The sequence below is a fragment of the Dromiciops gliroides genome, chromosome 2 (genome assembly GCF_019393635.1).
Source record: "Dromiciops gliroides isolate mDroGli1 chromosome 2, mDroGli1.pri, whole genome shotgun sequence".
Lineage (NCBI taxonomy): Eukaryota > Metazoa > Chordata > Mammalia > Microbiotheria > Microbiotheriidae > Dromiciops > Dromiciops gliroides.
This window is the reverse complement of record NC_057862.1, coordinates 57298640-57326410: the sequence shown is the minus strand read 5'-3', so window position 1 is coordinate 57326410 and position 27771 is coordinate 57298640. Positions and strand designations below refer to the sequence as shown.

General features: G+C 38.7%; 1 protein-coding gene across 23 annotated transcripts in view; it reads left to right on the top strand.

Moving 5' to 3' along the window:
- The window catches only part of KCNMA1 (potassium calcium-activated channel subfamily M alpha 1), a 929290-nt gene that overhangs the window by 796357 nt on the left and 105162 nt on the right, over positions 1-27771 (top strand). For 20 of the 23 annotated variants that reach the window (XM_043983958.1, XM_043983956.1, XM_043983955.1 and 17 more), the window contains one exon: positions 22960-23053. In XM_043983958.1, coding sequence (XP_043839893.1) covers positions 22960-23053 — 94 coding nt within the window. Of the gene's footprint in view, positions 1-18342; positions 18430-22959; positions 23054-27771 lie in introns of all 23 variants that reach the window. The other 3 variants (XM_043983942.1, XM_043983962.1, XM_043983959.1) reach the window with 1 other exon arrangement.

Sequence of the window (27771 nt, the reverse complement as noted above, 5' to 3'; positions counted from 1 at the left end):
TGGTCAAAGAGACTTATATATACCCAAACCAACCTATCTAGGGTAATGTAGACAAAAGGGGGAATCTCTTTTCCATTCAGACTTGTCTGACTAAAACACAATGGCTGGAATACACCAATTTACCTAGACTAGAATTTCTTTACTTTTTGATCAGATCTAAGTTTCTCTGGTTGGATAAGTTTTACCCAGGATTTCATCTCATTATCATCCCTGTCTGAATAGCTTACAGAGGTTGATTTCTGAATGAGGAATTTAATCATTGGTTAGTAATATAAGAAGAGAGACACAACCATTTGTCTCATTCCTTAATAAAGGCTTATTCCCTATCTGACTATTTTAGAAGATAATTCAAACCAGATTAAGGTGTTTGGACTTTATAGACAATGGACAGATACTGAAGATTGTTGAGAAGTATGACATAATTGAAACCATGCTTTAGTAAGATTGTCAACAGTGTGTAGGATGGATTGAAAGGGGCATTACTTAGGTTGGGGAGATCACCTAGAAGGCTCTCCCAGTGTTGGATGAGATGTTATGACTATAACAGAATGAAATAGAGAAGGTTGTAATAGAAATTGCTGAGTTAGAATCCATTAGATTTGGCCACCGATTGAATAGGGATAAGATATGAAAGAAGATGCTAGTGTCATCCGTTTCTATCTTAAAAGAAATAGGGAAGTTAGGGGAAAGACCAGATTTGTCAAGGAAAATAATGAACTCAGATTTGGACATGTCAAATTCAAAGTACTTGCCTATTATAGGATACCTCAGAAACATACTAGCTGTGTGACCCTGGGCAAGTCACTTCACCCTGTTTGCCTCAGTTTCCTCATCTGTAAGATGAGCTGGAGAAGGAAAAAGCAAACCACTCCAGTATATCTGCCAAGAAAACCCCAAATGGTGTCACAAAGTGTTAGATATGACTGCACAACAACAGGGCACTGTGCTAAGCAGTTTATGATTATTATCTCATTTGATCCTCACAACAACCCTGGACACAACTGACAAAGACTGAATGACAACCACAATCTACGAAATCTTGGGAATAGATGAATTTGCTAAGGGAAAGATTGTAGAGAGAGAAGAAAAGATAACTAAATGTTGATCTTTGTTAAAAACCAACAGTGATGTTCAGGTGCCCCCCACCTCCAGATGGAGAGATGGTGGATGCAGAGTCCAGACTGAAGCATGTAAGAATGGGAACCAATAAACCAAACATGTAAAAAGACTCAATGTCAATATCCCGAATAATTGTCATCCAAAATGAATCATAGAAATGATAACTATTTTGAAGAAAATTGGAGCAAAGGGACAACATAACAAAATTTATGACATGTAGCCAAAATATCCCTGCAAAGAAAATCTACATTTCTGAAAATACATACCAATTAAATACAATCTCCATCCAAAGGTAAATTCTCAATTGGAGTTAACACTTACCTGCAGCCCCAAGTCTGTAGCCCAGGATGCTTACCCTCAGAATAGTCTTTTGAGGATATTTTTCCCCAGGTACTGTTCCTTTATTAAATATGGACCCATAATCAGAACAAGTCTAGGCATCTGGTGATCCTAACTTCTATAACAGGACTATTTTGGAGTCCTAAACATTTTGAAACTCCACCATGCATCCCTTCCCTTCATTGCTATAAAGAACAAAACAAAACAAAAACCTTTTTTTAATAAGCAGAGTTAACTCACGGTGAATCTAACAAAAATGCCTTTAAGGAAAAGCAAATAATTTACCTGTAATTCGAGTTAAGTAAAAGAACATCTTTAAATGTCATTCAATTCAGCATTTATTAAGAGGCTACTAGGTGGTACAGTGAATAGAGCACTGACCCTGAAATTGGGAGGACCTGAGATCAAATCTCAGCTCAGACACTTACTAGCTGTGTGACCCTTGGCAAGTCCCTTAACTCCAATTGCCTTAAATATCCAGGGCCATCTCCAGTTGTCCTGATATATCTCTATCACTGTCTCTTAACTCTTATGTATATCTTTATCTCTATCTCTTGCTATTGGACCTAGATGGCTCTGTAGGAGAAAGTGAGGTTGGTGACTTTGCATAGCCCTCCCTTACTTAAATCCAATTCACTTCAAGCCATGACATCACCCTGATGTCATGGTCTTCTTTGAGAATGAAGGACGAACAACAACTATGTATAAGGCAGGACATAGCAAGACTTAGTGGATAGAGAGCCAGGCTTAGTGCTTAAGAGGATGACCTGGGCTAAAACCCTGCTTTGGACACATAGTCATGCCATCTAAGGCAAGTTACTTAGCATCTCAATTCCCCCAGCTAACTCTTAAAGGTGGAATCAGGACGACCAGATTTCGAATCCTACTTCAGACTTGACCTCTCTGTCTCAGTTTCCTCATGTGTAAACTGAGAAGAATGATAACACACCCCTTCAAGATTGTTGTAGGGATCAAAAAAGGTAACATATATTAAAAATACTTTAAAAAACAAAGGTGCAGCATAATGGTTGTTACTGTTGTCATTTAATTTGCAGAGCAGTTGTTGAGTTGTTTCAGTTATTTCTGATCTCATTTTGGAGTTTTCTTGGCAAAGATACTGGAGTGGTTTGCCATTCCTTTCTCTATTTCATTTTACTGATGAGGAAACTGAGTCAAACAGGGTTAAGTGACTTGCCCAGGATCACCCAGCTAGTAAGTGTCTGAGGACATATTTGAACTCAAGAAGATAAGTCTTCCTGATTCCAAGCCTAGTGCTTTATTCACTGAGTCATCTGGATACCTTTGCAGAACATTTAGGGATCCACATTGGTGGAAGGTGCACCCTTGTGTGAAATTCCCTATACCACTGAAATCATAGGTTCAATCTCTGCTTTGTCACCCCTCCCTACCCCCCCAAAGTAAGATTCTATTCAAATCATTTAATCCACCTGATCCATTGGAGACTGGGTGGTATAGTTTTTAGAGTACTTGGAGGCAAAAAGACCTGTGTTTGAACACTGCTCCTAACCTTTATTTGCTATATGACTCTGGGCAAGCAATCTAACCTCTCTCAGCCTCAGTTTCCTCATCTGTAAAGCGAGGGGAGTTGGATTCAATGACTTCAAAAGTTCTGACTCTGGGTTTAAGGTCCTAGGATCTCCTTACCCACCTAACACCCCCAAACCATTCCAAAAATCACAATATCAGAAACATACAAAGAAGCACCAATTTCTGTCGTGTGTTCACCCATTGCAAACTCTCTCTCTATCTCTTGGGATCTTCATCATATTTAACTAAATGAAGTTCTTTTCCCACATATTTGAATCCATTTTCATTGATTTGGCTACAGAAGAGATAAGTAGTAAATGGTTGACATAACTGTCTTAATTAGTTCAATCAGTTGTTTCTCCTTCCAAACACTACTACATCTCTAAGAGTTCCTCTAGCCATGGTGTATATTGGAATGGACACATTTCTCCCTTTAATCTGCTCTTGTCTCCATGGCTTTTGAGCTTGGCAGTGAGTTCGAGAATTATAATGAATTCTCTGCATTATGAATTTTGTATTCCCTATTCAATATTGTATTCTCTGCAATAAATGAATCCCCCCATATCTTGAGGATTCACATTTTAGAGCTGGAAAGTGCCATAGTCCCACACTTCCATTTTACAGATGAGGAAAGTGAAGGTTCAAAGGGATATATAAGGACAAAGCTAGAATTTACACCTGTGTCCTTTTTTTTTTTTTTTTTGTGGGGCAATGAGGGTTAAGTGACTTGCCCAGGGTCACACAGCTAGTAAGTGTCAAGTGTCTGAATCCAGATTTGAAATCAGGTCCTTCTGAATTCAGAGCAGGTGCTTTATCCACTGTGCCACCTAGCTGCCCTCTGGGTCCTTTTAACACCAAAATTATAGTTCTTGCCACTGCACCATCATGTCTTGGATTTCAGAGACTAGATGTGCAGTATAGAACATGGTGGAAAGGATCCAATACATCCTGGATCTTAACTTTGATCTATGGTCTGAGAATAGACTTTTCAAATGAGTTCCTTCCAACGTGGCTCCATTTCTCATTGTTATGAATGTATGGCGCATGTGTTGTGAATTAGGCTTCCACTCCATTTCCTGGGCCTTGAACCTAGAACCAGAGAACTCAGATTAGAATCATAGCTGTGACAATTTTCCACTGTGTGACCATGGGAAAGTCATTTCATCTCAGAGCCTCAGTGTCCTGATGGTGTTGGACTAGGTGAATGCCAAGTTACTTCCACTTCTGCAGTAGTTTTGGTCCTATGATCTCCCCGCCTCCACCCTTACTTGTTGTGTTTTCCTCCCACCCAAGACAGATAGATAATCTCTGGGTAAAGGAAATCTTCAGCCTCTTTTGATAATAATGGAAACAATTGTGCAAGGGATGCCCTTTGGTGGCAGCATGAGCTCTTTTTCATTAGCGATAAAATCTCAATAACTTTTGAAATTATGGTGGGTTTCCCGTCGGGTGTTTGGGAAATGGCACCCGCCTCCTTCACATAACAATCTAAAGACTGGCTGGCTCAAGCTTCCCCCTAAGTACTGGAATGTTATCAGTCTGGTATTTTTGTTCCTGATCTAATCAGGGCAACATAGAAACTGTCATTTTTCATTTGTTAGGGACCCTTTGATCCCATTCTGTGTTTATTTGTTTCAAGTAAAAAATATGATTTCTATTGCATACATCTATCCTTTCGAGTACTTTTTCTGTTTGAGATCAAATCATAGTTGTAAGGAGCACAGTCATTAGTTATCACCACTAGATTCCGAGGCCTACACTTTATTTCCGCTCTTAGAAAATTGCCATCCTTTGAGTTCTCATAACGATCAATTGCATTGAAACTGCTATATGCTTTGATATTAATTTATTTCACAGTTTCCTTTGCAGATGTAATCAGAGTCCCCTATCACATATCCATTTCTTCTTTTTATTATGTTCCTTTGCCTCTACTTTTCCACCATCATTTACCTAAGAATGACAGGTGAAGCTTCCTTGCACTCTGTATCAGTGACTTATATTCTACCTTGACTTTTTCCATTGCCATTTTTTTAGTAGGATATTATTTTATAGATGTAATCTTAGTTATTTATAACTTGGGATTTTGTTATATTGGTGAATTTACTAAATGACACTTTGGTTTCAGGGACATTTTTTAAAGGGGATAAAAAAACCCACTTCTGCACACCATTGGTGTTTTAAAAATATCTTCTTAACATGAAGGAAATACTCAGAGAGATTAGTAATTCATTTTTCTGATTTCTTAGTGTTTGGGACTTCCATTTGCATCATTTTTGTAAGCAATCAAGTCGAGGTATTTAATAATGTGTTGTTAGTGTAAATGAGCTTTGCCTGGTTATTTATTTGGATATTTACCAGGTGACTTATGGTGCTTTACATATTAGAATTGGTTTGTCAACAATTAACATTCTCGGCTTTTATATAACCCATACTTCAGGTAATAGCGGATTATTAAACTGCAACCAGTGTGTTAGAAATCTGCCGACTGGTAATAAAATTCCTATGTATAACAGCAGCTGAGAAATACTGCTGTGTATTTATGCATAGATAGCAAGATAGATGGACCTATACCACAAAGAAGGTCTTGAAATGCAATGTGAGACCAGCAGGTGGCGCTGCTTTTCTAGAAATGAAATCATCCACTTGAAATGAAGCTTGGGGTCTTCTCCTGGCTGGGCACTTTTTCTTTATTTCTTTTCCAGATTTTTTGTTGCTGATTTCTTTGCTTTGAGACATTTGTTTCAGAAACGATGTAAAGATAATGAAATATCCCAACTTATATCTCTCTCTAAATTAATTTGGTGGGTTTTTTTTAATACTTAAAAGGAGTAAAATATTCAGCACAAAAGATGACATGTAAAGTCGATCTTTAGAAAGGATGTCCACAGACAGTGGGCAATTCCCTTCTGCTCACGTGGGGCTAGCTCCTTTGACTGGCTGTGAGCTACATGGAAAATTCCCACTTTTGTTTAAAATCTATCAAATACATTTTCCTGTACCTAACACCATACTAGGATGATGAAAGAATAAGGAGCATTTTTTTTAAACAAAGAAATACTGCATGCTGGCTTGATGTGTTTTGTAAACATATCTTCAATTTAAAAAAACAACAACAACTCTCTATTAGAAACCTGGCGTCCACCTCACTAAATGGAGAGTGGCATTCTGTCTGGTAAGAGATCTAGGTCTGTGAATGCAAGGTCTTGTCTAGATTCGAGACAGAAGCTATGTTAGAACAATGCTAAAAAGGGGGATTGATAAGATATTCAGTCACCAACTATATTGCTTTTTAATATCATGTAGGGAAAGCAGGCAATTGACAGATTTCATTTTGTGTGTTTGTTTTCTTTTCTTTTCAAACCTGTTTTCCCAACATTGTGAAGTTATGGGAAACTACCAAAGGTTTCAATTTTTGGCTCTTCCTTTTCCTGAAGGTGAACACAGAGATGAAAAGTCCCCACCCCAAACTGTGCTCCTACCATTAGTAGATTCTGACACTGAGGGTAGAGTTCTGTGCGTATGAAGGTGGGAAGAGGGATCAAGATATGTTTAAAAGTTGTAGTAGTGGAGAAAATTGGAACCTTTTTCAAATATATTTTTCCATCTCAGAGATATTAAGTTTAAGATATATTTATTATGTCTACTCTCTTCAAGACACTATGCTAGATATTAGGTATCCGAAGACAAAAAGGAAATGATTCCTGCCCTCCAGAAACGATGTAAGAGGGGGAAAGGGTGGGTAATACAATTATAATAACATCATCATCATAACTTGTATTTATTTTAAGGTTTCCCTTCCTGCCTTCCTTCCTTCCTTGGAGGCAATGAAAGTTAAGTGACTTGCCCACAGCTAGTAAATATCTGAGGGAGGTTTTGAATTCAGATCCTCCTGACTCCACGTGTGGTAATCTAGCCACTGAACCACCTAGCTGTCCCATATTTCAATGCTTTCAAAGCTCTTTACCATTGCTGATTCATTTGATCTCACCACAATCCAGGGAAGTAGGTGCTATTATTAACCCTATTTTACAAATGATAAAATTGAGGCAAAGGTTAAGTGACTTGCCCAGGATCACACAGCTAGTAAGTGTCTGAGGCAGGATTTGAACACAGGTCTTCCTCATTCCAAGTCCTACATGCTCTACACTCTGTCACCTAGTGGCCCCTCATGTATAAAAGTACTACAAAGTGATACAAAGCAATTTCAAGAGAAATGGAATACTAACAACTAGACTTGGGTAGGTGGGGGAGCGTGTCTGAAAAGACTTCCTACAGGAGGTAGCTAAGAATTCAAACAGGTTGACATGAGGAAAGGGACATCATTCCAGGGATAAGAATCACTTGTGCAGAAAAACCGAGTGAGGAGATGGAAGGTCATGTACCAATTAACAGGTCAGGAAGGGTATTACCAATACATGGGTGGGTATTTTTTTCTCCCAAAAGAACTTTTCAAATTAAAAAAAATGTTAAAATGAAATTATTTCAATTTAAAATTATTAATTAAAAAAGATCAAGTAAGTGGTTATTTAATCTTTTTATGTTTTTTTTTTATGTATGAGGTATTTTATTTTTTCCATTACATGTAAAGATAGTTCTCAACTTCTGTTTATACATGCTTTACAATTTCAGATTTTTCTCCCTCCCACCCCTCCCTCCCCCCTCCCCTAGACAGCAGGTAATCTGATATAGGTTATATCTATATATCTCTATACATATACATATAGATATAGATATATATATACACACACACATATATATACACATAATAACATTAATCCTATTTCTGCATTAATCCTGTTACAAGAGAAAGAATCAGAGCAGTGATGCAAAACCTCAAAATAGAAAGAAAAAAAAAACCAACAGCACCCAAAACAAAAGAAATAATATGGTTCAATCAACATCTATACTCCACAGTTCTTTCTTTCTTTTTTTTTTTCTTGGATTTGGAGATCCTCTTCTATCGTGAGTTCCCTGGAACTCTTCTGTACCATTGCATTGGTGAGAAGAATATAGTCCATCACAGTAGGTCAACACTCAATGTTGATGATACTGTGTACAATGTTCTTCTGGTTCTGCTCATCTCACTCATCATCAGCTCACGTAAGACCCTCCAGGTTTCTCTGAACTCTTCCTGCTCATCATTTCTTACAGCACAATAGTATTCCATTGTATTCATATACCACAACTTGTCCAGCCATTCCCCAATTGATGGGCACCCCCTCAACTTCCAATTCCTTGCTGCCACGTAAAGAGCAGCTATAAATATTTTTGTACATGTGGGTCCCTTTCCCCCTTCCATGATTTCTTTGGGCAAAAGACCTAAAAGTGGGATTGCTGGGTCAAAGGGTATGCACAGCTTTATTGCCCTTTGGGCATAATTCCAAATTGCTCTCCAGAATGGTTGGATCAGCTCACAGCTCCACCAACAATGCATTAGTGTTCCAATTTTCCCACAGCCTCTCCAACATTTATTATCTTCCTTTTTTGTCATTTTAGCCAATCTGATAGGTGTCAGGTGGTAATCTTTTTATGTTTTTAAAGGGATACTTATAACCTGTAAGGTTAAGAATTAGGATGACACACTTTACCTTTCTTATATTTAAAAAAATTCTTTCCACCTATGTGGGTTTGAACAGAACCTAAAAAGTTCATAATTCAGGACAATGAAGGACTAGTGAATTGGGGGAAATGTTTCCTTCTCTACTAATTTAACTTTTATAGTTTTATGTTTGATCTCTATGTAATTTATACACTCTTAGCGGGCAAGGATCTACAGAGCTCCATATTCAGGTCATGGTCTAGTATAATGTCATGCATTTGCTTCTTAATGGGAGCATCTAGGTGGTGCAATAGAGTGCTGGGAGTGGCATCAGGAAAATCTGAGTTCAAATTTGGCCAAGCTCTGTGACCATGGGCTAGTCATGTAACTATTCTCAATCTCAATTTCCCCATTTGTAAAATAATTAAATTCAATATATAATTTAATTATAAATTTAAAATAATTAATAATTATTAAATAATAATGATAATAAAAGCACCCCACCTCCCGGGGTTGTTGTGATGATCAGATGAGATATTTGTAAAGCACTTAGCACAGTGTCAGGTACATAGGATGCGCTGTCATCATTGCCACCATTATTATTAGATAGACATAAAACCAGAGGGATATCTGGAGCTTATAAACTCCTAAGATATCAACAAAGAATACTTATGATTAATAAGTAACAACTGAATAATTCATTCAATGAATGGCAAAGGCTGTTAGGTGGAGGCTGTGGAGAGAGCTCTGGATCTGGAGTTAGGAAGAACTGAGTTTATGGCTCTATGACCCTGGACAAGGCACTTAACTGCTTTTCATCCTCAGTTTCCTCATCTGTAAAGTGGGAAATAATAGCCTCAATTTCCCTATCTGTAAAGTGTGAATGAAGATAGCACTTCCCTCATAATGTTGTTGTGAGGATCAAATGAGATATATACAAATATGAACTAATATGATTGTAATTAAAGGAGAGAGAATCCTCTGGACTGGGGTAGTCAAGGAAGGTTTCCTAAAAGAAATAGGTCCCAGGGGGCAGCTAGATGGTGCAGTGGATAAAGCACTAGCCCTGGCTTCAGGAGGACTTGAGTTCAAACCGGCCTTAGATACTTGACATTTTGTAGCTGTGTGTCCCTGGGCAAGTCACTTAACCCTCATTGCCTGCCCCCCCCCCAAAAAAAAGAAAGAAAGACAGAAATAGGTCTTGAGCAATTGTTGGAGAATGGCTATTGTTTGGATAGGCAGAGAGGACAAATAAATCTATTGCTGACTGGGGTTCATAATGTCACCGTAAGACAACTCTAGGGCCTGCAATATGGCTCTTGTTTTTTCTACCTTTCAGTTCCTACATACTCATTGCTGTATACCACACCCCACTGCTATCCTGAAAAAATAAAAAAAAAAACAATTCCTCTTCTCTATTAAGGAAGACCAATTTCCTTTGATTTAGAGGGGACACTGGTGTTTTACCAGTTTTCCATCTGATTTTCATTTGGTTTTACTCTAAATGTTCCCAGCCCTCACCAGTGGGGCCCAGCTTAAGCCCTCCTCATCTTTTTCCTTTTTATCACACTTGGCAAAACCTAATTTTTTTGACCTGAGTGATACACTGGGGCCATATGGTATATAGGAAAGGAGGTGATGGTAAGATTAGCCCAAATGAGCGGATATTTCTTAAACCTTTCCTCCAACAATCTCCTTTAAGAGAGCCTATAATGACTGGATGAAAAACCAAGGAGGGGAGCTGGAAAGGAAGAAGAAAATGGGATTGATATTATAGAGAAAGACTAAAGGAGACTAAACCATGCCATTGGCTTGAAGAAATCCCAAATTAGATTCTGTTGTTTGTTTGGGATTTAATTTTTTTTTTTATTTTTTAGTGTAGAAAAGTGCAGAGTCCAGAGGTAAGCAACAACATGAATTTAATCCAGGTTCTTAAAGTAGTTTGCATGAGAGTATAACTTCTTATAGAATAGACATGCAAATTCCAAAATACAAAAATGTCTTTACAAGGTGATTTGCTCTTAAGAAATGGGCTGTGTTATAGTTAGTCTGATGCTGTAATCTGGACTGGTTCTCATAACCACAGGTGAAGGGAATTCAATATTTTCAAGTTTCCTGACAATGTATTCCTTATCCAGTCACGTCATATATGGCTAATGTTCTCCAAAAGCCCACACATTTGAACTTTATCTCAGTTTCAATGAAACTATCAGTTCAAGTATCTGCAATAACAGTAACACCAATAATAGCTAGCATTTACATAACACTTTAAGGTTTGCAAAGGGCCTTAGAAATATTACCCCATTTGTTCTTCACAACCCTAGGGAGTAGGGGCTATTATTATTCCCATTATACAGTTGAAGAAACTGAGGCAAACAGAGGTTAAGTGACTTGCCCAGGGTCACATAGCTAGTAAATTTCTGAATGCAGATTGGAATTAAGGTCTTCCTGACTCCAGGTCCAGAGGTCTATCCATTGTATCACTACCTACTGTCTTTCCCATTCATATGGGACTTGGCAATTTGAAAGGTTTAAGACAATGTAAGGTCTGTGGATGAGACTGTAGCAATGAGATTCAGGATGGAGGATAGCAATAAAGAAAGAACAAGAACTATTAATTTTCAAAAAATAGTAATATCAGAAATGATATATAGTATGGGGAAATATGCATTTCCTATGTAGTAGGAAAATAGGGTTGACAACTGGCAAATCATTTAGTTAATACTTATTTGGGTTTCTTGGGCTCTCACATAGGGAATAATCAAAAGGAAAAGACTACCCTGACTTTGAAAAAATGAACAAGTGGACAAAAATCCTAAGCAAAACTCCATTGGTCTTGAAGATTTGGTGCAGGGCATGGAATACAGTAATTTCATGACCTCTTCTGTAACAATTCATGCACACAGAGGGTAACTATGCTCAAATCCCCAAGATTTATCAAAATGTAAACCTTACAATTGCCCAGTGTGTTATCCCTGAACTACCCTGATCTCTAACTATTGCTTTCTCCCCAAATAATACCCTACCTTGGGTTTCTGACCATTCATGCATGCAAATGAAAACAATTTCTTATCAAGGTTTCCTTTAATGATCTAGTTCCACTAATAGGTGCCTCCATTTTCTCTTACTCTCTTCTTAACCTCTTACAATCCAGTTTCCAACCCTTCTCTCCTCCTACACTACCACCATTCTGGTTCAAGCCTTCATCACCTCATGTCTGGTCTAGTGCAATACCTACTGGTGGGTCTGCCTTCCTCAAGTTCACTCCAATTCCTTTTCCATTTAGCCACTAAAGTGATTTTCTGAATGTGAAGGTTCGACCATGTCATACTCCTCCCCCTAACTCAATAAACTCCAGTGGCTCCCTATTGCCTCGAGGATCAAATAGAAAAATGTTCTTTTGGGCATTCAAAGTCCTATTGACCTGCTTTTTCTTCCTACACTTTATTCCCTACAAAATAATCTTTGATTCAGTGACATTGGCTTCCTGGTGTTCCTGGAAAGACACTCCATCTCTCAGCTCAGGGCATTTTCTCTGGCCATTCCCTATGTCTGGAATGATCTCCCTCCTCATCTCTGCCTATGGGCTTCCCTGGCTTCCTTTAAGTCCCAGCTAAAATGACATCTTCCACGGGAAGCCTTTCCTAAGCCCTCTTACTCCTATTGCCTCCATTCTGTTCATTGTTTCCTATTTATCCTCTGGGGACCAATTTTTAATTGGGGAGTGTTAGCTAAGCGGCTTGCCGCAATATTGGGGCAAGGAAGGAGACCGGCAGCCTCCCTCAAAACAGAACAGGATTTATTTTAACAAGAACAAACTTTTAAAAAACCACACAAACAGGATCAGTAGGATCAAGGGAAAGGAAATAAAATGGGGAAAGGGAAATTATACAACCTCAAAAGATACCACCACCCAGGAATCAGCTGAGAATACACAGCAGAACTCCTGTCCTTCCAACGTCCAGCTAGAATGCCCAATTCTCCTCCCCCAATCCCAGAAAAACCCCACACAGCTCCAGCCAATGGGATGGCTTCTCTGACAGTCACATGACCGCTCTCACTGGGTTTCCAATCATTATAATTTTGCCAGGCCCCTGTAGGCGTCAGTGAGTGGTGATGAAGTGAGGTGCCAGCGCCATGGCAACAGCTACAACCAGTGGGTGGAGCACCATGAAGTTTGCGGAGCCCCAGGCCAGTGCCCACCTAGGCATAAAAACCTCAAATAACAATGAATTCTTTACAATCCTGTATATAGTTTGTTTGCATTTTTGTTTGTTTTCTCCCCCATTAAATTGTTAGCATCTTGAAGACAGGGTCTGGGTTTTTCTTTTGCCTCCTTTTTGATCCCCAGCACTTAGCACAATGCCTGAAACATAGCAAGCACTTAATAAATATTGTTTGATGGATTTTTAGGATATGCTTGCTATGTTCAAGACTTTGATTCATACAGAGATTTAAAAAACACAGTTCTCACTTTAAGAAACTTACAGTTTAATGGGGATGGGGATATAACGTGTATTACTAGGGAGATTCTGATAGGAAAGGAGGGAGGAAGGGAGGAAGAATGAGAGGAAGGAAAGAAGGAAGGGAGGGAGGGAGGGGAGGACAGAAGGAAGAAAGGAAAGGGAGGACAGAAGAAAAAAAGGAAAGGGGGGACAGAAGGAAAAAATAAAGGGAAGAAGGAGGAAAGAGAAGGAAGGAGGGAAGGATTTATTAAATGTCTACTATATGCCAGGAATTATTCTACGCATTTTACACAAATTATCTCATTGATCCTCACACCAACCCCAGGAGGCAGGTAATTGATCCCCATTTTACACTTCAGGTAACTGAGACAGGCAGAAGCTAGATGACTTTTACAGGATCATACAGCAAATAAGCATATAAAGCTGGATTAAAACTCAAGTCTTCTGACTCTAGATCCCACCCCTCTTTCAACTATGCCACCTAGCTGCTTGATAGCAACAAAAAATATGCAGGAAAAATGTTGTTGGGAATTTGGAGAAAGGAATGATCCCTTTCAGCTTGGGGTAGAGGGGGTGGAGCAGGTATAAGGCTTCATATGTGCTCCCCACCCCATGACTGATAGATGCTTCTTGTTTTATTTTTTAATTACATCAATCAGTCAATTGGGAAGCTTGTCCATGGTATGTATACATAGAGGCACATGCCTATATGTTTATATATATGTATATAGGTATATTTACATAGAAGTTATGCATATATATTTGTGTATATGTGTGTTTATATACATGTTATATATACATGTATATTGCGTGCGCACACACACATACATACATATATACATATATATACATATATATATATGTAGACCCATGATTTTATTGGTTTAGAGGTCTCCCAATGTAGAAACTTCCTCTAATGTCACAGATTGGCAAGTTATTTGTAATTTATAACCTTGGAGAGTTGCCTGGGGCAACTGTGTCTACACTTACACACAGAAATATACAAGCCGTAAACATCTAATGTAACTTCTTGATAAGGGTGTGACAGAGGAGAGGACTAAAATTTACCCTATATAGAGTAATCATATTATCTGATTTTTCCTCCTTTATGAAGCTCTTATATTTTAGGAGAATGTGATTTGCTTCGCAATATATTCAAACTCATTTGACAATCAGCCATAATGTTAGAGTTCCTTACGTGTAATTATATGAAAATATTTTTCAACAAATATAGAGGCCATTTTGTATTGTATGCCTATGAATAAAAGTATAATCTTTCCATTCACAATGGCCATTTTTGATGCACCCTTCAGTTTAAAATCATAATAATAAGCTTTTATCTATCAGGCATCATTGCCTTGTGGTCTGCAGTCAATGATTTCATTGCATATATTGTAGGGGTGGGGGGGAATTGACTGATAATTATAAATTCATAAATACATAATTCATGAGCAAAAATGATTTTAAAGCAATGAATATAGAATTATATGTTTCTTAGAGAAAATAACAGAGATGTTCTGATTAAGCCCATATCCTGGCATATGTTAAATTCCAGCCAAACTGATGAGGTACATTTTCTTTTCTGAAACCACCTTTGATAAGAAATACATTACAAACTCATCAGTTTGGTTTCCTGTTAACAAAGAGACAGCAGCCGTCTGGATCATTCTGGATCCGCAGTGAAACTGCCACACCATGTATCCTCCAACTAAAGCTGTGTACGTCTGACAAGGGGCAGATGAATCCAGGAGTTATTGTGCAGGGGCTTAAATCTATGCGGCAGCTGACGGTTGAAATAATCATCTATGTATCGCTCTGAGCAAGCTGGGGAAAGGTTGAAGCTGTATATTTTCAACATATCGAGTCTAATGGCTAATCTGTTGTCTTGTACAGGGTGCTGGGTGGACATGTACCAAATGCTGACAGTTCCAAAGAATTGCTTCTGGTAGATATCGTTTACCTGAGTCTTGGAGTGTTGGGTAGTCAAACAACCAGCTTAGGTGGCACACACACACACACACAAAAAACAACAACCCAAGATGCTCAGATCCCAAGACCAAAGGATCTATCAGTACCAGTAGCAGAAGGATTGTTGGCATTGGGTAATAACACCCCATCATGAGGGCTCTACCCACCCATCCAGCTTCTTTAACTGTTGTTCTCTGACTTCAAATGTTTCTCCATTAGAGACAGGAGAACATTCTCCTTGAGGACAAGTGGGAAATAGCTTAGGGAGTGATGGGAGACTGGCACGTGTGAGGTAAAGAGAACGAGAGAAGAGCTAGGACTGTTGGAAATGGACCCGAAAATGTTTCACCTTACTCCTTGAACACTCAGCTTAGAAACCATCCATCTTTCCAGAGTTAGAAGGAAATGTGTACATGGACAAGGCAGAAAACTGGTTGGAGGCAGAGAAGGATTAGAGGGAAGTCAAACATATGTGATCACAAAGAATCTATCTTGATACTCTCTGAAAAAAAATATATACATACATTATATATACACACATATACATATATACACGTATATACAATACACACATGTTATATACACATGTATGTATGCATGTTTGTGTATACATAAATATATTCACTGAAGAGTAAAGGCGAAAGGGAATTGAAAAGAGATAATATATGTCTATGTGTACATATATATCTATGTATATATACATAGATGTATATGCACATATACACACATACATACACATACATATTATCTTTTTCCAATTCCCTTTTGCCTTCTTACTCCTCAGTGACCAGTGGAGTTATAGACATTCTAAAGGTACTCCTTTCCTCTTTGTATTTATCCTCTGAATTGGATTAAATTCTCAGTCCTTGGCCTGAGAATGCAAGGCACAATAATACTTGCTCGAGGGATCTCTTTTAAAAACACGGTATCCCACACATTAACAGATATTTAATAAATGTTTGCTGATTGATCAATTGGAAGCAAATTTCATGAAAAGAAGAAAACCCACTAACATTCCAATGGCACAGTGGTCCTACCAAAAAAGACACCCACAATACAATCTTCCAATGGGTTGTTCTCTAGATTGGTATAATTGTTATCTAGGTTAATTTGATTGGATCGAATGTAATGCAAATTTGTATCAATTGTAAAACCAGTTGGATTTTAGTCACTTATTTTCTTAACAGGATGTGGAATGAGGGTTATAATAAGGAACATCAATAACTACAACAGCAATAATAAATCAACCCATATTCATCCTATAGCATTCTGTACTCTAAATGGCCTTCCCATAGAGGGCATTGTATTCTAGGCTGAATGAACTTCTGATCATACATTTATGATATATTTTTTCCTTCCTCCTCCATAGGAACTGGGTTCTTTCATTGTTTTGTATTGCTTAATTAAAACTTATAAAATTTCATACCTCTAGACAGGAAAAAAATGCCACTAATCTACTCTATTAAAGAGACCAGAATTTACAAATATTTCAAAGGACCAATCTGTATTAACTTAGTAGTGCATTTGTACACACAAAATAGTAGGATGAGCATTTTAATTTTTATTTCTAAGTAAAACTATAATATGTCCTGTCTTTATATATATATATACATATATATACATACATACATAATACATATACATATATATGAAATTATAGTAAAATTATTTTTAATTAAATTATTTTTAATTACATCAGTTGACTCACCTGGTCCTTTATAACCTTATAGTCCTTCTCTTGACTTTCATATCAATTTCATAAAATCCAGAAATGGAAACTACCCAACAAGCTTCTCCTCCTTAGCCAGTACATCCTGTTTCCTCCTCTTCCACAGTAGGCCCTGCAGGCCACCTTGTATTTTTGGAGAGGTACCATAGTGTAAGGGGAAGAGTGCTAGATTTAGAATCAGAGGACCCGGGGTAGAATTCTACCTCTGCCAGCTATTCTCTGTATGACTTTGGGCAAATTCTTTAATTTTTCTTGACCTCAGTTTCCTCCTCTGTGAATGGAGGATATTAGACTAAATTCTCTTCTGGCTCCCAAATCTATGATTCTGTGATCCTAGTCTGGCATGCTCCCCAAATCCCAAAGATTTCCATTTGTCATAGTATTTTCCCTCCTATTTTTCATTCCATCGGTAAGATCTCTTATCAACGTCACCTAGCTTTGCCAAACTATTCCTTCTTTTTTGTTTCTCAGACTATATCTTGCGTCTCTTCTTGGAGTCCACTGGGATATTTCAAAAAGAGCTTAGAGCAGTTCAGTGAGGGCCTTTTCTGGGATGTTAACAAACCTGGCCTCCTCTTGAAAGTTCCCAACACTCTCTGTGGCAGAAGAGAGTCACCAAACTGGTCAACAAAGAGAGATAAGTGCCTCAATAGAGATTCCAGCATCACTGGGCTCTACTGGCCAAATTGTAGAGCTCGTCCATAGATGTCATGGATCCATTGACTATACCTTGTCTCTCTGATAGGCAGGGATTATTTCCATAAGAGGATTCATCTTTAATAGCTAATAAGGTACCCAGAGGTAAAGATGATACTAGTGATCTACTCTGAGTTGGACATATTGGGTCAGTGCTTTGAGTTCTATTTTTGTTCTTTAGCAAAAGAACTAAGCATATTTTTTTTTCCTTACCCAGCCCCTTCTTAAAATTCTGAGATTAGCTGGATGAATTGTTTGATTTTGGATGTGGATCCTCTCGTTGCTCACCTGTTATCTCATTAAAACATACTTTTAAGATCTTAAAATTCACCCACATTTTATTGCTATTCACTCTCACCAAAACCCCAATGAAGACATCTTGACCATCACTCTTACTTGTCTCAAGAGCCATAGGGACAAGCTATCTTTACAGGTTGGGCAGCTATATCGAGACAAATGCTCCTCTGTTCAGACCTTCTGATCAAACCGGTGGTTTCAACTCATGAAGCAAAAGCTTCTCATGGGCCGATGGATGACCTAGAATTTGATGATAGTTTCTTGTGATGATCATTTTTTTAATAGGTTTCAAAAGATCAATATTCTTCTCCTGTGGAAATGTGTGTGCATGTCCATGTCTGTATGTATATACTGATGGTATGGGCACATATGTGTGCTTCAGGAGCAACTCTTCCTTGAAGATGACTGTCCTGCTGAATAATCATTCCACAGATGTTTCCAACACCAACATCGGTAACAACAACAGTGAAACAGTGGAACACTTTCCATGAAGGTGTTAGAAGGAAGAATCTGCAATTCTCCAGTTTTAACTTAAGGCTCCTCTGATTCTACTTCATGTTAAAGTTGGTTTGAAACATTTTAAACAATAGCAACAAATGCTAAGCATTAATTTCCCTTTTTTTTTCCTTATTGTTTGGCAGTTAAGGATGAAGCCAAATCACGTTACCCCAAACGCGCATTTGAGCTCCAGAACGCAACTTCAAAATCACATCTTGTGGCCAAGCCAGGTGAAGGAGTAACAGAACCTGTCCCCAATGTTAATTCACAGTAAAGGGAGTCTATTCCACCCAGCACTTTGGGCTATGAACTGTTATCTTCTGAGTGCAGGGAAATCTACCTCTTCTCCACTCTAGCATGCATTCAACTTGCCTATAAAATACTGATACCATCCCCCAGTACTGGGACTAGCCCAAGGTTGTCATAGCTGCTCCCTCTTTCTAGATGCCTAGACAATCAAAGCACTTTGCATGCCTTTTACTCTGAGTGTTTTCAGTGTGAAAATGACATTACTAATGACCTGTTAAGTGCTTGCAGATGTGGGTTGCTCCAGATGTGGTGATTAATAATGTAATGGAGATAGCTAGTCAACTAATGTTTATGGGTGGTTTGTGTTTTATCATCTTCTGGGTTTTATTTCCTTTGAATCCTTTCTACTTCCAGCCAGCAGGACATAGCCTGCCCCTTTGGTCACCAGGCCACCATCTTCCTCACTCTTCTCAGGAAAAGGGGAGTAGGAGTGGGGAGTGACTCCCAGGCTGAAGCTCAATTTAGGGTTCACCACATACTGACATTTGGGTTTTGCTGAAATGCTGAAAGTTTTGACAGATGCTCTAGTTGATTCCAAGGGCCTATAAAGAGGGCTTGGTAAGCTGTGACAAGAGCATGTATTTGTTAGTCTGGCTAAAGACAAAAAATGAAACAGATTTCCACCAAATCTAGCTTAAAAAAATAATAATAAAACCCCTTTTTGAAATAAGCCAAGATTTCTGGCCAATGTTTCTGGAAGACATTGCCTTTCTCTTGCTTGAAAGGAGAATGCCGATGAAAAGTCAAGCAAAATGTTGTTACAGATGTTCAGTTCTGCATTAAGGCAGTTAGAATTACCACCACATCTTAAATCAATTCACAGAATGTTGTCTGGAGGTTATGTCATTGAAATAATGAATCCTCTTTACTCAAGTATAAGCAAACATGTTAAAACATCATTGTAACTTTAAATTAAACTCCAGTGTAAACCAGAGGATCTGAAGCCTCATTAGACTTGCCTGACATTTTTCGGGTAATGAGTCTTCTCCAACTGTAAAACTGTTAGATTCGGTGCCTATTAGACAAGCGAGCTCTGGGATGTTACAACCACGCATTAAGTGTTATACTTAGGGATGTGCAAAAACAAGCTCTTGAATTTTATGAGGACTTGGAGGCTGGATGGAGTTCAGGTCCTATAAAAATTCCAGGTTGGATTCCTGAACTTGTTTGCAAATTCAAGAAACTGGGGGAAAAGCAGCCTTGCTTAATAGGACTGCCTCTGAATATGGTTCCCAAAGTGTGAAGGTGAGTGAAAACAGTTAGAAACAGGGGCATATGATAATTAGCCCAAACAGCAGGTTAAAGATGACCCTCTAAAGTTGAACTGCCATACTGTAGTAGCCCATTATTTGAATCCATTTGTCTTTCAAGAGAATAAGTAAATTTAAGACTCCTTTTTAATTCAATTTTTATTCCTCTCATGTAGACACAAGAGCCATGAAATGAAAATTATATTTTATAGCTTAACTAAAAGTTTTCCTAGATCCACTTTCTTTAAATATGCAGGAAATTGATAGAATCCATATAAAGGATAATAATTAAATATGGTTTATATCCTACTTATGAAGAAGAAGTTATCGCTGCTTCTCTTGCGGGATCCAAGCCATATGTAATGGTCTTCATTACACAATGTCCATATATTTAAGCTGGAGACATTTCCCCTCTTCTCTTCGGGGAACAAATCTGAATTTCCAGGCTGTGAGTGCCGAAGGAAACCTTTGAACACAAGTTTCATTTAAGAGAACAAATCCCAGTTTAAATGCAGTATGATTATGATGGATGATCTTTCATAGTTACAATGAAAATAAATGGTTCCCTTGCTTAGAGTGAGGCTCAGCTCTACCACCAAAATGAGGTGTCTCTCTGGAGCTGGGTAACCGGTATTAACTTGTGAGCCTGTTAGCTGAAAAGTACTGCAGGTAAATACAGAGAGTGACAAGGTAAAAATGTGATGGGCACTTAAAGAAGGAGGAAGATTATTTATTATAGACACAATGCAAAGGGGAAAACCAGAATCAAACAATAGAAACAAAAAGGAATGTGAAGGAGGATGACAGCTATTATGGGTCTTAACTAATAAAGACTCTAGAATTATCCCAAATAGTTGTAACATCTGGTAGCCTTGGAACAAAAGCTAATGGTACTAGACTATATTAGATGAAAAGCATTCATTGGACTGACCCTTAACATCTGAAAGCAGAAAACATAAGTCATTTTAACCAGGAGGAAAATAATAGCAGCAGCAGCAATAGCAACAATCATTCCACCCCACCCCTCTTTAATTTTTTTTTTTTTTGTTCTTAGCATTTGGCACAGCTCATTCAAAATGCTTTGGATACCCATGGAATCATGGCAGCCAGTCTACAGTATAAATCAGACCTCACATGTGTGTGTAGACAGAAGGTTTTCCTTCTACCAATGAGACAGATGAAAACATGAACACATTCACACACACTTATAAACTCACACTCTTACTACATGTCTTTCCCCTTACTAACTCATATTCACATTCTCTCATCCTTCGAAGGGAAGATTAATTCAGGTCAAGCTCCAAGTTCCTATTTACTTGCTTAGAGATGCATATCAACTGGAAGTGATTTTTTTTCAATACCATTTATATAGCTTGTATTTATTTCCTTTAATCTTCTAAATGTGTTTAGTCTCTGTGTGATTTGCTCTGGATACCCATTTCTGATAAGAGATATCTTACGAGCATCTTAGTTCCTGCTTGGAACACTGTGTGATTGATTGGGTTGGACAGAGCATTTTTCAATGGAAGTGGGCATGGTCCTGAGAAGAAGAACAGAGTGTGATAGGTTGGTTTGCATGGATTGGCATGGTTCTCCTCCCCTTCTCTGTTACTACCATCTTTGTTTTGCAATTCTTGCCACTGTCCTGCTTCTCTCTCTTGGACTTGTGAATCCTTGGAATTACAGAGATAGACAAGCAGAGAAGATGGGGGCATATGCAAAATGCCATAAATTAGAGCTGAAGAGGAAATGGATTATTCAATTCATTTTGGAGAAGCTTATTATTCTTTTACTATAAGCCCGATTTCATGGGGTTTGTTTTATTTTTAGAGGTGATAAAATGCATGCTCAGATACAATTTTTCCTTCCTGGATGCTCCTATGTAGCTGAGGTGTTTGGTTGTTTGTTTTTTTCCAGATTTGCACCCAAATAATCTGCATTAAACTTCTTTTTAACATTATTACTGCTATTCTCTTTCTTCTTAACTTTAAGGTAACCACCATGTGCTCTTGGTTTTGATTTTATTTCTTCCTCCTCTGTGTTGCAGCCAACTATAGGAATTCAAGCATTCTCTTTTTCATTCTTGACATTACAGCTTTAGTCTGAATTGTGAGGGTGGGAAGAGGAAAACTAGCATTTTACAGCTGATGCCCCTTGTTGATGGACATGGTATACATCTGCTAATTCCCAATCAAACACCTAGCCTGGAAAGAAGCTTGTTGAATGCAAATACCACCACAAAGCTTATTAGAGTGTGGCTTGGCTTGGGGCAAAAGCAACAAAGTATGCTATGGTGTTTGTAAGTTATATTGTAAAATGCTTAGCAACCTACATCCTTTAATTTTTTTCCCAATTAGAAAAGGGCCATTTGTTTGATTTTGATTCACATAGTCCCCCCACCCCACCCCGCCCTGAAAGCACAAGAGAGCTAAGTCAATGGGTACCTTCTGTTGTACAGGTCGTCACTCTCACCCATCTCTCCAACTCTTACTCCAGTTATTTCATCATGATCTGTTAGGATAAGACCTGTTCTCCCTAAGCCCCATATCCACTCTTGTCCTTCTGGAAGGATGGAGTGCCAGGGGAGGGAGTCGTGGGCATAACCAAATGCCAGCGTTTGCGATCCTGATTGATTAAAACGTTGATTTATTAAGGCTTTCAATCCTGACTACTCCTCAAAGACTGTTGTCTGGCATGGAAGAAGCAAGAACCAGTTGATCTGGTTCATGAGGAGGAACAGGCTGGCAGCTGTTCTGTTGGTATTTCAAATATAACTTTATCTTGTTAGGTTTAGCACAACACTTATTCTGTCATCCAGTAGCACCAGGGGTTGACCAAAATTAACTCCCAGAATACCGATTACTGGTGCCACATTCTTGTTTGTGTGTGCAGAATATTTTTAGCACTCATTTTTTTTCTTTTGGCAAGGGTTATTTCCAAACTGTTTTAGTCAGCTTGAACTGCTGTGTTAAAAAATCCTATTACTTGAGAGGATTTTCTTCTTTTTTTTCTTTCTTTCTCCCTCCTCCCCTTTCTTCCTTAGCTAGTCTCTTTGACTAACATATATGGTATTTTGTTGTTGAGTCCAAAAAGAGAACAGTGAATGACTGAGCCTTGAGTGAATGTTCTTTGATATCTTGCCTATATTTCACAGTCTGCCCTCAAACTGTTCATAATCTCATGAGTTGCCTGTATTTCCAGTTGAAGATGAACAGCCATCAACGCTGTCACCCAAAAAAAAACAGCGGAATGGAGGCATGCGGAATTCACCCAACTCCTCACCTAAGCTGATGAGGTAAGGGAAGGGAAGGGAAGGGAAGGGAAGGGAAGGGAAGGGAAGGGAAGGGAAGGTAAGGGAAGGGAAGGGAAGGGAAGGGAAGGGAAGGGAAGGGAAGGGAAGGGAAGGGAAGGGAAGGGAAGGGAAGGGAAGGGAAGGGAAGGGAAGGGAAGGGAAGGGAAGGGAAGGGAAGGGAAGGGGAACAGGGGTGGTTCTCTCCTCCAGTTGACTTCTCTCTCTCCTCCCTCAAGAGTCTTTCCTCTTCTCAAAAAAAAATGGGGTTGGGGGATAGAGATCATTAGATGGCTTCTTAAAGGCTGAAGTATTTATTCTGTCAGCTTGTCAGCAGTTAATGATAGAGCTGAAAAAAATTCTGTCATGAAAAACAGTTTGAAAAGCTGTTTGAAAAATACATAAGCTTTAAAGCCTTAGCTGTCACCCTGTCCTGTCTGTGTGTTGTTCTTAAACAGCCCTGGCGCTAATGATAGCAAGAACCAATCAGAGGAAATCGCAGGGTTACTTTGCCTCTGGCAGTTCTCCTTCTGCTCCATCCCTCTGAGGACTGTTTTCTGTACTTAAGGCCATATGTGAGATGTATCATCACAATCAAAAATGAACCTGAATATTACCTTCCTTTTATCCTGTCTATTGAAATCAAATTTCCGTTAATTGATTTTGACTGATAAAAAAGTCTAATAATCTGTGTACTTGCCAAAGCAAAGTTCAAAACTAATCTGGCTTCACTCAGGCTAAAAGCAATATTAATTATGAAGTACAGGGGTTTTGGTTTGGTATTTTTTTAAAGATGAGAACATCCATTAGGAGGTAAGGGTGAAACTACATTGGAACCAAATCTCTATTTTCCTGTTCTTAGCCTCTTTGCATTTCAGGTCTTAAGTTATCTTTGCAACTTCCTACCTCCCCCTACTCTCTTGCCCAACCTAGGAGTTTATTTTCTCCCCAGCGCCCAATGGTAACCTTAATAAACCATCGAGTTCATCCCTTTGTCTTCATTTCAATGGAACCACCTGATATTCATGGGAATCTATACCATTGTTGCTCAGACTCTAGAGAAGATGATCCCATACTTTCCCTGCCAATCTTCTAACTGTAAACTTCCCACTAACCAGACCCACTCTACACGTACCAACACCATGACCTGGAATGATGTGCTGATCTATGGAGCTCCCTATAAATGGCTTCCATTGTCACAATGAAACATACATCAATCTTCTAGGTTTTTTTTTCTTTCATCCATTCATTACTTCCCTCCCTTTGATTATTGACATAAGATGAATAATCATTTTCTTCTTAAGATACTCCTTACATCATCACTTTCCATTGACATCCATTATTGCCTTCAGTGTTTAAATTTCTAGGTCCTACTCAATGCTATACTTTCTTTTTTATTTTATTTTATTAATTTATAGTTATATATTACATATAAAGATAGTTTTCAACATTTGTTTACACTGGATTTTTGGTTCGAAATTTTTCTTTTCTCCCCCCTCCCTTCTCTCCCTCCTCTACAAGATGGAAAGCAGTCTGATATAGGTTGTAATGCTACACTTTCAAGATCACATATAATATCAATGTTACAAATTCTATATTGGCAGCTGGATGGTACCCTAATGCATAGAGTATTGGACCTGGACTCAGGAAGAGCTGGGTTCAAATCTAGCTTCAGACACTTACCAGCTGTGTGACCCTTCTCAATTCACTTAATGTCTGCTGCCTCAGTATCTTCATCTGTAAAAAAAGGGGAGGGGAACCTACCTCTCAGGGTTGATATGAGTAAAAAAATGAGAGAATATTGGTAGAGTACTTTAAAGCACCATATAAATACTAACTATCGTCACTATTATATATGTATGTATCTGTGTACATGTATGCATTTAATATATACACATACACACTCACACTCGCCTCTGTTGATAGGCAGAGATATCAGAGAAAGGTACATCCATCCATCTGTAGCCTTTATTCCCCCCTGCTGACCATTGATTCTAGTTAAATGTTTTGTTAAAAGTTTTCTACCTTCCGGTTAGCTCAGGTTTGCTTGGATGACACTGATTTAAATGCTTGTTTACGGTTTATGAGAAGGAATAAAATGAACCAACTGCCAAGCTTCTCATTTTTATGATGCCAGTTGTCATGCTAGCATTCATCTCCAATTTACTCACCTTTGGGTAATCTCCTTATCTTGCACTAATAGTTTCATCCATTGCAAGTTGGAGGAGGGGGTGGTGGAAAATAGAGGGAGAACGAGAGCCCTCCTTCGCCTCAATTTGGAGGCACAAATAAATAAATAAATGCATACATAAATAAATAGAAAGCTGCAAATTCTGAAACCTTTGGAGCCAAATTCCCTGTCCCTGTTTGCTATGTAAAGTATGGCTCATTGCTTTGATCTTGAGTAATAATAATTCTGGGGAGTTATACTGTTTTCATATGCTTCAAAGCTGTGTCAAAGTTTTGCTGCTTAAGGGTGCTTCTTTATTCTGCTGGCTCTTGGGTACTGAGATGACAGGTCCTCTGTAAGAGGTGCAGGCTTTTTCAAGTCATAGCCTTCAGCAAAACATCAAATTACCAAATCCAGGGTAACACACTTCTACACAAATGCCTTTCCTGTAGATATATTATACCCTATATATTAAATACTTTAGTGTTACACGGTACATTTTATGTGTGATGGAAAGTGAAGGTTTGAGGTAGCCTTGGGGGGGACTTTTTTTTTCCACAAGCAGAAAAAGCTAGTGTATACCGTATCAAGTATGGTTTTTACAGGACTTTCTGCCCGAAGGCCTTTGTAAATAAGTAATGATCAACAGATTGGCTGTGGGTTTTTGAAAAGCATGCCTATGTCAGTTTGCATGATGGAGGAATATTTTCAAAGTGGATCCTGCTTTCATTGCCTGCCGAAGAGGGACTGAGGGAGAGTCAACATCCCAGGCTTGGGCTGTCTGCTCACTAGCACATCGGAATTGCTAAACGTGGGTCAGGAATCGAGTAGAGAACTCGCCCAGCTTTCAGAGCCCCCATGTTTCATGGTGGTGCTTTTGTCCAGCTGCCCCTCCTGCTGAGTGTCTCTGCCAGCTCATCAATGGGCTGGGCAAACCAATAGTCGCATAGAAAGCCTTCCCCCAGACCACAGGGAGATGACTTGGGCGCACTGCAGTTTGGCATGGTGAATAGGACACTGGGTTTGGAATTCAAACTTGGATTCAAATTTTGCCTCAGATATTACTAGCTTTCTTCCTCCTCATAAGTCACTTACACTCTAGATGCCTTAGTTTCCTCATTTGTAAAAATGAAGGCATTGGATTTGCTGCTTTCCAAGATCTCTCCCAGATGTATTCTCTGTCTTTTACCAAGATGCAAGGGGAAGTTCATTCTTTTTTTTTTAAGAAAGGAAGGGGTTTATTATTTACATTAATGAAATCCCAAACTTAGCAAAGTGCCAGGCACATAGTGCATAAATGCCATTTGACTAACTCTGATTGAATTGCTAAACGCCAGCTTGTCCCTATGACCTGCCTATGGGAACTAGAGGAACTGATTGCCTTCTCTTTGGTAATGTATGCAAAGATGCACCCTTCCAAATCCTTTAACAGGTGAAGATTCAGACCTCCGTGTTCCTCGGTTTTTCTGGGATGTGTGGAACAGGCTTTGGAATCTACTTGGTGCCTTATTTTAAATCTCTTACATTAGCCATAGGATTCTCTGGGCCCTCTAACCCAGTTGCACCGTTCCTAAGTTTCCACATACTTACTTTACAGAGAACAAAGTGACTAATGGAACATTTTTCTGGCCTCTCCAGGCTTACCAGCCTCTATTTGAGTTTCCCTTCATTCTGAGGCCCATCTCTGTGATCTGGACAATCCAGAAAGAATGAGAATGGCCTCCCTGAAGTGGATTTTTCAATCTTGACTTTAAGTTCCTTGAATAGTGTTTGAACAGCCATTGATCATTCTGAAAATAGATGAGATTTTAGTGTTCTACGGGAAGTGATAGGAGGAGCTCAGACATAAGCCAAAGAGCACAGAATGGTATTCAATGGTCCTTAGTTTGTTACTTCCTCAAAGGAAGCATCCCCTGGTGCAAATAGTACCTAAAAATTGTTTACCAAATAGTCAATGATAATGGGGTTCCAACATGTTGCCTTGTACTACCTTTGTTAATTTTCCCTGTTTTGGTCCAGACTCATGATTTCACTTTAAGCACATCCTAGTATAGAAAGTCCTTTCATTGATGCAGATGAGCAATTAGTCTCTAACTTTTAGTCTTAGAGAATTCCTTGGGAAGGAAGACATTAAGTGGCTTAACCATGGTCATACAGTGAGTATATATCAGAGACAAGACTTGACCTCAAATCTTCCTGAATCTGAAACCAGCCCACTTTCTGCTATGCCACACTGCCTCTCAGATAAATTTTACATATATGAATCATGATATAATCTATCTTTCCATTGTACTGACAAAAATTATCCTGGGACCATATTTGACTTAATGAGTTTGGGGTGCCATCCCCCTGACATGACTTGGGATTGGGACAAGATCATCACAGCCACCTTTCATTCCATAGATGCATTTAGCTTATGTTTGGGAGGCTTATTTTGTATCATTTTCTTTTTAACCTGAGACCAAAAAAATCATGCTCATAGAACAGTGAAGCACAGAGGTGTCAAGGAGAATGTTGTCCCTTTCAGGGCCAGAGGCAAGATCATCTCTCTTCA